General features: G+C 43.2%; 1 protein-coding gene across 8 annotated transcripts; it reads left to right on the top strand.

The window, feature by feature from the left end:
- The first annotated feature begins 239 nt into the window (after positions 1-239).
- Positions 240-6,758, top strand: LOC112260759 (TOX high mobility group box family member 4-A). 8 transcript variants are annotated; one of them, XM_042328885.1, is made up of 10 exons: positions 328-348; positions 2,306-2,365; positions 2,436-2,501; positions 2,642-2,935; positions 3,047-3,301; positions 3,440-3,787; positions 4,460-4,540; positions 4,699-5,469; positions 5,562-5,738; positions 5,867-6,758. In XM_042328885.1, exons 1-10 carry the CDS (start codon positions 343-345, stop codon positions 6,122-6,124), a joined length of 2,316 nt encoding a protein of 771 aa, XP_042184819.1. In that variant the 5' UTR covers positions 328-342; the 3' UTR covers positions 6,125-6,758. The 8 variants fall into 8 exon arrangements, with proteins under 8 accessions (XP_024291860.1, XP_024291859.1, XP_042184819.1 ...); XM_042328884.1 differs by having other exon boundaries at positions 2,639-2,935; XM_024436092.2 differs by lacking the exon at positions 2,306-2,365 and having other exon boundaries at positions 240-348.
- Positions 6,759-11,491: the final 4,733 nt, after the last annotated feature.

The following is an 11,491-nucleotide window of genomic DNA, read 5'->3' as shown; positions in this document are numbered from 1 at the left end:
CCCATTACGTTATGTTGAATTATGTTGGGCAATATTTGTTGGGGTTACTTTAAATGGGCAACTCGTTCTTCAAGATGACAATGAAAATAGTGAATAAAGTATATATTTTTTTGAACAACCCCCTTATTGTTCTATTTTACTTAATTTGATTGTGAATTGTGTGTTCTAAATAAATAGCATTCTTATGGTATGTTTTGTTATCAAATACATTATTACCGATGATAACCAGTAAATAAGGCCAACGGAATCTAAGTGACGTCATTTCCCCGAATCAAGGAAACCCGGAAACCAAGTGTGTCAACTAAAACAATTAGAAAATAAGTGGACCGATGTAGTGCGAGGATGGAGGTAAGAGAGAGGATAAGAAGCGTAGGAATTTGTAAAAATGTTTTTACTGAAGATTGAGTGTGATTAAGTCTACTGAACGCCTTGATATTTTGTACCGTCTTTCCACTTTTAATAGCCTTCAGTCTATGCTAAGAATTAGCCACGCCAGGTAGCTTGTTAACCAAAACTTCCCCAACACTCATTTTTGACACGTCCATCATGCTGGTTGTCATTTGTAAAGCTGATAAACAACTATCACAGCTGTTATCACACCACGTTTTTACTATGACAATATTTAGCTAAGTACAGTAGTTATAGCCTCCCTGTAAACAAGGATGTATTCATTACGCCTATACTTAGGCAAAACTTTTTCGAAACCTATTCAGTCTGTTGGTGTAAATTAGGTGGTTTCCAGTTTCCACTATCACACCAATCCATTCCTTCATAATCCACGAGGGGGTGTACAGTCCTTTTAGGACAATGGTGACATAATTCCAAATTTACCTCTATCCCAACTTCCTAGACATGTTGGATAGGTCTCAGCAGAGTTATATATCGACGTCCAGTAGAGTGAGATTTGACGATAGACGTTCCCTTGATATTTTACTATCAAACTATTTATTGAGAGAATCCCGTCTGCTATCAAGAGCGTCGAGTCACTTACTCACTGGACAATGGGTGAAATACCAGTGTACAATCGCAGCAGCAAGATTGGTGACCTGTTGCCACAAGAAAAGGGCAATTTATTTCATCTTTACCTAAATACCTATTTGTTTATTTCCCCCTTTTGTACTTTAACTATTTGCACATCATTATAACACTATATAGACACATGACATTTGAAATGTACTTTTCTTTTGGAACTTGTGAGCGTAATGTTTACTGTACATTTTTGTTTATTTCACTTGCTTTTGCAATGTTTACATGTTTTCCATGCTAATGTGGCCCTTTGAATTTAAATGTATACTTTTGAGGAGATGGTAAATGTATGCGTCCGCAGTGTGCCGAGCATTCTGGAACAAGGAGAGCTCTCCTTCAATTAGTGAATAGCAGTCAATTGGGCACTAGCTCAAAAACCAAACATTAGCAATAATTTCGTCAAGAAGTACAACAATTCAAATCTTTTCCGACATATAAATAACTATTTAAATAACTTGTTCTCTGTGATATCGTATAGCTTTGGAATCGTAACATTACGTACGTTCGAGGAAAATAAATAAGCAGGTTTCTCGAAACCCTGATTTTGAGAAGCGATGGCGTGGCGATTAGCTTTGCAACCGTGTTGACGCAGCATGACAACGTGAACGCGATTGGTCTACAGGCTGCTTGGTTATGCGTTCTATTCATTGACCAATGGGATTCCTTTCTCCTCCTTTTTCTAATATATCTGCCTAAAATTAGTGGTCGAGCTCGCTGAGTAGGGACCGAATGAACCCTATCAACGTGATTTTGACACATTGCTTATAGCTAGCTAAATATCACCCGGGCACATTTAGGTTCTTATGGGGAACAAAGATTGTTCCCATAATTAGTTAAAAATGACAGCAAACGTGAGCTAAATCGGAATGATTCCCTGGAAGCTATCATTAGCATTGTTGGCTAGCCTGCCAGCTAGTTAAGTACTTTAAATTAATTTCGTCAAATACTTAATTAGCTCTCTGATAATGCTGAACAAATCCTTTACTTGCAATGTAATTTTGTAAATCAAAGTTACCTAGCTAACATTTATCAGCTTACATATATTGATGTACAGCTAGTGGTTAGCAAGCTAGCACACCAGTTAAAGTGAGGCGATTGATTCGTCTCCTTTGGCATGATGGTGCTCTCTAGCTAGTTTGGAGTTCTTATTATAGCTCAGTGGCTAGGAGACTGCATCACAAAGAGCTCACCACTCTTGGTTGTTAAATTGCACAATTTTGATTGGTCTGTCACGATGGATCTTCATTTTTACTCTGACCTCTCTGATGGCACCGATCAGAATGCCGACCAGGAGTTCTTGGAAGCACAGGGTTATAATGGATACGACCCAGTTAACAAGGTATGGGGCCTATTTCTAAACAAAAAAGAGAGACTATTCACACAACATGAAAACAATGTGTGTTTTGCAGTTTCCGGGAGGCAGTGATACTTACCTCACCATCTCTGGGGCAGGTCATCCTTTTCTCTCCTCTGAGGTGGGTGTCATGATCCTCAAAGCCTGCACACATTCCGCAATGCGTATTATTCACATTGTGCAGTGTATTCACACTGAAAATGTTCATGTAATCGATTTGTCCCATTAACAGTTGTCCTTCTCCTTCTCTCTGTTTAGCAGACATTCCATACCCCCAGTCTTGGAGATGAAGTGTTTGAGATCCCTCCCATCTCCCTGGACCAGGACTCGGCCCTCAGTGTGGGGGACGAGGTGTCCCATTTTGGGGAACTATCGGGGGGAGCAGGGGGTCCTTCTGGGGTTGGAAGCCTGGCGAGGAATGCTGTGGTGGGGGGCAATGACCCCTCCTTTGCCTCCACCTATGTGAACCCAAACTCTCAGGGCCTGGAGCACCTGAGTCTTAGGGTGATGAGCCAGTCTGGAGGGGGGGCCCTGCTCAGCTCAACACTGGGGGTGGTAAGTGGTGTACTTATGAATACTACTAGAAGACTTTCTGCATCAATAATGTTTTTTTTTCAAATTGTAATCCTTTAAGATTTGTGAGAACTCCTGTCTTTGTCTCTCTAGGAACTTGGCCACTCAATTGGCTCCCATTTCAGCAGCTCCTCTCCAATGACCATTGATGTCCCACTTGGTGACATGAATCATGGCCTATTGGGACACAATCAGCTAACCACTATTGATCAATCAGAGTTGAGTGCCCAGCTTGGGCTTGGTCTTCATGGCGGGAACATTCTGTCCTGTTCCAAGTCCCCTGACCAGCTGTCTGCCACGCCTTCTCCAGCAGGCTCCCTCCAGGATGATGACATGGATGACTTCAGGGTGAGTGTCTGTTTGTATGTTTATTTATATGTATAGGACTTGTTGGTTTGTCATGTGTTGCTGAAGTCTTGCTATGTCAACTGATCTGGCCTTGTATCTTTCCCTGTCTCTCTGTCCACTGGTCCCACTGTCACCCAGAAGAGTGTGCTGGTTGACTCTCCAATGTCCCTGTCGGTCTCCCCTGCAATTCTCTCCCACCTCTCCACCATGCCAGGCTCTGCCCCCATGCTCTCCATCTCCCCTGCATTAGTGAGGCGCGGCGGGGGAAAGCCGGCCATGGTGGCCGCTACGGCAGGGCCTGGAGGAGGGAAGAAGGGAAAGAAGAAGAAAGACCCCAACGAGCCCCAGAAACCCGTCTCTGCGTACGCCCTGTTCTTCAGGGACACCCAGGCTGCCATCAAGGGCCAGAACCCCAATGCCACATTTGGAGAGGTGTCCAAGATCGTAGCCTCCATGTGGGACAGCCTTGGGGAAGAGCAGAAACAGGTATACAATACACACTTTTACTAAAAGATATACCGTAAAACTTCAATGAATAGCCAAGGTGCTTATTTACAGGGGTGGCAGGTAGCCTAGTGGTTAGAGCGTTGGGCCAGGTTGCTGGATCGAATCCCGAGCTGACACACATTCTGCCCCTGAACAAGGCTGTTAACCCACTGTTCCCCAGTAGGCCGTCATTGTAAATAAAATAAAAATTCTTAACTGACTTGCCTGATTAAATAAAGGTTAAATAACAAAAATGAAAAATGTATTAGTCTATTTTCTAAACGCACACAGCTTATTCGTTGCGCTTTGTGCCCCCTGTAGTTGAGCCGAGCATGTCAAACCACACAGCTGTCTGATCCATGGCAATGATGTTGCTTTCCTTTATCATCTTTTGCCAATCTTTACGTTACACACTGCAGGAAACTCGTAAACAATTCATTTGAACCCGGCGTTTATTTGAAACAGGAATTTATTTGTTGAAATGACGGGGCTGATGCCCGGCTATTAAAAGGGACAGGCGGCTATTTGAGACTGCGTTTCATGGGAGTTTTACGGGACACTTAAAACAATTGAAGGACATTGTGGATAAAAGGATATACTGTAATTCATGTAAACAGGATTGGTGTTTACTCTTGTCTTCATCTACATAATTATACCCTCCATCACTATTAGGTGTATAAGAGGAAGACGGAAGCAGCGAAAAATGAGTATTTGAAGGCATTAGCAGCTTACAGAGCCAATCAGCTCTCACAGGTAAAATCTCTAGGCCTGTCTTTGCTTAGAAATCGTGTGACTGTAGCCATGACAATGTTATGTTGAAAATATTGTCATTTCTCAAATGTAATATACTCTAATCTCACCAATTCAATTAATTATATATATATATCTATTTTTTACTGTGTTCTCTTTAGCCCTCTATTGAGATGATGGACACGGCCTCTTCACCACCACCTCCAGTGCCTGAGCCAGTGAATGTGGCCCTCCTGGCTCCCACCCGCCCCTCCCGCCTCCCCCAGCACAACCCTGACCAGAATACCATCACCAACATCTGCACCTCCAACATCATTCTGGACGTCCCCCAGGTCACCACACGCTCCCGCACAGGGGCTCACAAGCCCCTCACCCTGGGCCCCACAGCCACCCCGACCCTGATCCCAAACATCACAGCCACCCTGACCCCCACCATCACCAAGATCATCATCTCCAAACAGATGCTCCAGGCCGGGGCTCAGCTCCACCAGATCCCCACCTCCATGGTGACTGTGCTCCCTGGCGGTGTGCGCACCCTGCTGCCCTCAGCCCCACGCCAGCCCCCACCTCTGCAGCAGATGCAGCATGCCCCTCCTCCCCCGCGGCTCCAGCAGATGGTACACTCCCCAGCCCCGCCTCCCCTCCAGGCCAAGCCCAGAGGAAGTGCTGGACCTGGGATTCCTGTGTCCATCACCGCGACACCTCCCCCTCCACTACAGATCACGATAGTCCCTGCTTCTTTGCAAGCAGACGCATCCTTGCCCATTATTGTTACGACAACAGCAACCGCCAACTCAATTTGTGTCACCAATTCCACTGTTCCTACATCTGCTTACTCCACCCCTACAGTGGCTCTGCAATTGGCAAAGTCCACTGACTTGACGGCCAGTGCAGATGAGGATGCGGTTACGGAAGAGTTCACGTCAGGAGAGGTAGGCTGAGGTTTTTCTTTGTAAATTGACCCAATGTGCATGTTAAATATGCTTGGTGTTTCAATCATCAACTTTTCCCCATTTTTCTTCAGATGGAAATGGAGTTCAATGTGTCTCCAGGTGCCACTGATGTGGCTTCTGGCCCTCTGACTATGTGTGTGCGCGCAGGATGCACCAATCCTGCAATAGAGAGCACGGACTGGGACAAAGAGTACTGCAGCAATGAATGTGTCGCCACTCACTGCAGGTGTGTGGGTTTGTATTTAAATGTATGTGTTCCTTTATTTCTGTGAGGAAGGTTGATGTTGTTTTTGGGACATTTAAATGAAAGTGGTATTGGAGTAGAAAAGGGAACATGTTAACTGACTTAAACACTTGTCTCCTTTCTCTCCTTCAGGGATATCTTCATGGCCTGGTGCTCCATCAGGAATCACAACACCATGGTTGTCAAGTAAAGACCAGCATTACCCAGACAAAGGGAGGAATGTGTCTTGTTGGGTTGAGTGATAACAGGCCTACTACGGTAGACCAATTGGGGCGAGAGGAAAATATGGAGTTCGGATGGGAAAAGAAAAGCACAGTGTACCACGAAGCGATCCATTGGAAATCATTTATGAACATTACACATGGGATTCATTTACAAATTCATGGATAGTTGAGACAGTGGCCGAGATGTTTTTATGTTTTATTGTTTGGACGTGCATACCTTTTAACAGGTCTAAGTCACACTGATAGTGTTGGAAGAGGATGTAGCCCATATGAAGGGACCTAAAGTCATAGTGGGATTCCAAAGGGTTCTATTCCAGAGGGTACATTGGAACATAGTGCCACTAGTTGTGACAAAGCTCCATTTGATAGGTTCATTGAAATCAGGTTTGACAGAGAGAAATTAGGATACAATATTTTTTTGTGAGCCATGGCAGCCAAAAGCTTAATGAAGTGTGCTATCTTAACTATTTGGATAAACATATATTTGATACCCACCTTTTTTTTTCTGGTTACCTTTAGGTCCTTGAAAAACATTTGTCAGTCTCTCTTCTTTTTAGAGAAACAGAATCAGGAATATACAAAACATTTCAGTGAAACTGAAAATATGTGATTTGGAGTAGTGTATCATACAATTCTCTTGTTTTCTTTTTACATTTAGTTTAGTGCCCTCTAGGGCCAATACTCTTACTTTTTCATTACTGTGAAGGAAATGTTCACTGTGTCCGTGGTGAGTAAACATCAGCAGAAATCAAGGTCAATTTGTTTTTACATTTTTAATAAAAGAGCGATGAAGATATGGAGCTCAAACTCTGGTCTCATTTATTGTGAGTAGCGGTGAATAGTGTGTTTCAGTGCTAAAGGGGATGCTTCAATCAAATCAGACAACAGACAGCATTTCAGTAAGTCATTTCTGCGCCTCACTGTATAATGCATTTCCTTAATACATCCTTTACAATAGACAATAAGCAATAGTTAAATACACCGATATTTGTACATAAACAAAACATTAAATCAAAATACTATGGAGTCATGTCAACATTGTAATATAAAAGAAACCTGAGACAACGGTACATTTGGTTCAGTGCTTGGTAAATAGTGTCATAAACCTCATTTACACCTTGTGCTAACGTGTTCTGTGATCTGATCAAGTTTTGTCGCTTGTATTATTAAAAGGTGTCTCTTATCCTTCCGCTGTGTCCACATTGTGACCAGATTAGCTGGTGCATCCCTGTATGCAAAATATTTGACAGATATTCTTTCAAAATCATGCATTTCTTTTAAGACAATCGCTTACAGTATGCCATTAGTCCAGCGCTTCCCAAACTCAGTCCCGGGGACCCCAATGGGTGCACAATTAGCTTTTTGCCCTAGCACTACACAACTGATTCAAATAATCAAGTTTTGATTATTTGAATCAGCTGTGTAGTGCTAGGGCAAAAAGCTAATTGGGGTCCCCAGGACTGAGTTTGGGGAACACTGCGTTCGTCAATGGTGCTTCCTGTCACCAATTTTAAAGGCCTGTATAATGATTTAAATGGTTTGACAATCATATGTTTACACTTGATATTGATGGGCTCCCGACTGGCGTAGCAGTCTAAGGCACTGCATCTCAGTGCAAGAGGCGTCATTACAGTTCCTGGTTCGAATCCAGGCTGAATCACATCTGGCAGTGATTGGGAGTCCCATAGGGCGGCGCAAATCTGGCCAGAGTAGGCATTCATTGTAAATAAGAATTTGTTCTTAACTGACTAGGCTAGTTAAAATGAAGGTTAAATAAAATATCCAGACAATGGGTTCTTGACTACCTCTGGAGGTTGTCAGGAAGATCAGATCACCATGTTATCTACACCGCTCTAAAAATGTGAGCACAATCAGAATGTGGGCAAGATCAGGACAAAGGGCACATGTTAGCACCAGGTAGAAGCAGGGCTAAAGTAGGACCACTTCCGGGTCTCTATAATTGTGACTCTACTGGGAGGATCTATGCGGTAGAGGCTGAATCCAAGTCACAGTCTGGCTGAACTGGTGTAGCTGGGTCAGTTTCATACCCACTTGAGAAAAAGTGGAAGGTGAACCAAAAGTGATGGTTCCCTTCCCAAAGTCTACCACCATCTGTTGCCCTTCAGGGAATTGGCGATCTCCCTCTTCATGTTGTGGTAGGCAAACTGATTGACCTTGTGTATGATGTTCCAGGATTCATTTTTGAGGCCAAAAGTGAGGCCCTAGCATTAAATGCTCTGGTAGGACACAACTATATCCCAGTAGCTCACGGCCTCCACCTCCCAGTAATGTCTCCCAGAGGAGTAGCACTGGGTGGTGAGAACCTCAGGTGCTTTGTCAAAGTGGGGGAGGGACAGTTTCTAACCCTACTCTCCACAGACTGGAGGTCAGTGTTGGAAAAAGTACCCAATTCTCATACACGAGTAAAAGTAAAGTTACCTGAATAGAAAATGACTCAAGTAGAGGTGAAAGTCACCCAGGAAAATACTACTTGAGTAAAAGTCTAGAAGTATTTGGTTTTAAATATATTTAAGAGCTCTGAGACAGGATTGTGTCGAGGCACAGATCTGGGGAAGGTTACCAAATTTTTTTTGCAGTATTTAAGGTCCCCAAGAACACAGTGGCCTCCATCATTCTTAAATATAAGAAATTTGGAACCACCAAGACTCTTCCTAGGGCTGGCTGCCCGGCCAAACTGAGCAATCGGGGAGAAGGACCTTGGTCAGGGAGGTGACTAAGAATCCGATGGTCACTCTGACAGAGCTCTAGAGTTCCTCTGTAGAGATGAGAGAACCTTCCAGAAGGACAACCATCTCTGCAGCACTCCACCAAATCAGGCTTTTATGGAAGAGTGGCCAGATGGAAGCCACTCCTCAGAAAAAGGCACCTAAAGACTCTCAGACCATGAGAAACAAGATTCTCTGGTCTCATGAAACCAAGATGGAACTCTTGGGCCTGAATGCCAAGTATCACTTCTGGAGGAAACCTGGTACCATCCCTACAGTGAAGCATGGTGGTGGCAGCATCATGCTGTGGGGATGTTTTTCAGTGGCAAGGACTGGGAGACTTGTCAGGATCGAGGCAAAGATGAACGGAGCAAAGCACAAAGAGATCCTTGATGAAACCATGATCCAGAGCGCTCAGGACCTCAGACTGGGGCATAGGTTCACCTTCCAACAGGACAACGACAAGTCTCTGAATGTCCTTGAATGGCCCAGCCAGAGCCCAGACTTGAACCAGATCAAACATCTCTGGAGAGACCTGAAAATAGCTGTGCAGCTACGCTCCCCATCCAACCCAACAGAGCTTGAGAGGATCTGCAGAGAAGAATGTGAAAAACTCCCCAAATACAGGTGACTTGAGGCTGTAATCGCTGACAAAGGTGCTTCAACAAAGTACTGAGTAAAGGGTCTGAATACTTATGTAAATGTACTATCAGTGTATGGTATTTTTTTTAAATATAAATAAGCAACATTTTCTAAAATACTGTTTTTGCTTTGTCATTATGGGGTATTGTGTGTAGATTGATGAGTGGGGTGGAAAGCAATGTTATCAATTTTAGGATAAGGCTGTAACCTAACAAAATGTGGTCTGAAAGGGGTCTTAATACTTTCCGAAGGTACTGTATGTGCACTATTTCTATGATTCCCGTTCTGAAGCTTCGTTTTTGCGTCTTTTACTTTCGGTTTATGTACATCAACGAGCTGACAATACAATATTTTTGGTTATGGAAAATATATTTCACAGCAGTTTAGATGGTACAATGATTGTCTACACTTTACTTGCTTATTTTGTCACACAAACTGAAATTTGGCAAACTATTACAATTTTAGCAACCAGGAAATGGTGGAGCGATTTCTACATAGTGCATCTTTAATCAAATGGATAGTCATGACAGTCATACCAAGGCAACCAAACCAATCCAGTGACAGATATATCTAGACACAAGACAGAAGTCTTGGCAAAAGTAATAAACCAGAACAGTGAACAAAGAGAGGAGCACCTTCAGGTTTTCTCTTTAGCCCTCTGTGATGTTAGCCAGGGGTAGCATAGCATTCCTGGACCCCAATGATGGCCCCGCAGTATGAGCAGTGGAAGGGCATATCCGAGGCAAAGTCTATCACACCCTCCAGACACACCATACAGTAGCTGTGCCCACAGGGCAGCTGGCGCCAGTCCTTATGGCACACTGGGCATATCAGCATCACCTCCAGCTGGGTTCTCCTTGAGGGAGGAATGGTACATTTATTGTCCATCTTGCTCCCTTCCTGTTGTTCAAAGACGATTGGAGCAGAAGGCAGAAATGTGGAGTGTAATCCCAGAGGGTTTAAGGAAAGGAAGTCTCTCTGCAGTCTGCTGTGGGTGGAGTTCAAAGTTGCCTGTTTCAATGGTAGCCACATGCTGAAGTGAATGGCATGTTAACACAGTAGGTAATGAGCCCTGGGAAGGTCTGTGCAACTAAATCAAACAAAATAACCTCCCTATAAGGTCGTCCGTGCGGCCTTGCCTGTGTGTATTTCTCTGGGAGAGTCTCAGTTGGATACTCCTCACATCCTCTGTCCTTGCCTCCTTCTAAAAACCAATTGGAGAAGGTCCGAGTGGAGAGACCTCTGCCTTTCTCATCCAATGAGTTTTGAAGAGGCGGGGAGAGAGGACGCAAGGAGTGTGAAATTGAGATTCTCCCTCTCTCGGTGTGCAATTCAAGCATTCAAAACTGAAAGCAAAGCTCACTCATATGTTGCAAAATGCATGACACTGGCTGTATTTCTGTATTTCGAAAGTAATACATCTTGAAAACTTATCGCTGACATACAAAACATTGGGACTATATCAACAATGAACTAATGAAACAAATACCTAAAGATCATTTTTGGGTGGAATTTTCCTTTAACCCTTACCATTTTAAACTTCAACGGGGCAGGGATGTCCCAAGGAAACCGGATAGCAAGGACCAGTTCTGACATCTTTGCGGCTGGAAGTTTTGAATATGCTATAAAATAGAATATGCTACTGTAACATACATGAACTTTTGGAACAAAGGGAACAGAGACTGACACATCAGAAGTGTCTGGTTGTGTGAATGTTTAAAAGTCATTAGTCAAACCAAAAATACAGGTGTTGTCTTATTGCCAGACAAAGGGCCAACTTGTGGCTGTGATTGTGTAACAATCAGGAATTCCCACAAGATTACTACAGTACTTACCAAAATCCATATAATAAAACACAGACCTTTGATTAGTATTTTCACGCAGATTACAAAAACTCTTTTCCAGTAAAACATGTTTTTTTTAATTGGATCACAGATTACAGCATTTTGGGTTAGAATTGAATACAATTAGTTGACAAAAAAAGCTATGAAGTAATATATTTCTAATATCTTCAGAAAATAAGCCAGAGACATCAGCTATAATTGCATAATACATATGAAATAACTTCGCACTACACATTAAAAGGAAACATCATACTTCCCATTTTGAACTAAGTCATGTGTTTTTAGAGAAACTTCCCTACTTCTATAAAGGAAAAAGTAAGG

Source organism: Oncorhynchus tshawytscha, linkage group LG10, assembly GCF_018296145.1.
Source record: "Oncorhynchus tshawytscha isolate Ot180627B linkage group LG10, Otsh_v2.0, whole genome shotgun sequence".
Classification (NCBI taxonomy): domain Eukaryota; kingdom Metazoa; phylum Chordata; class Actinopteri; order Salmoniformes; family Salmonidae; genus Oncorhynchus; species Oncorhynchus tshawytscha.
Note: the sequence above shows the minus strand (reverse complement) of the source record. Positions and strands in the feature narration are given on the sequence as shown.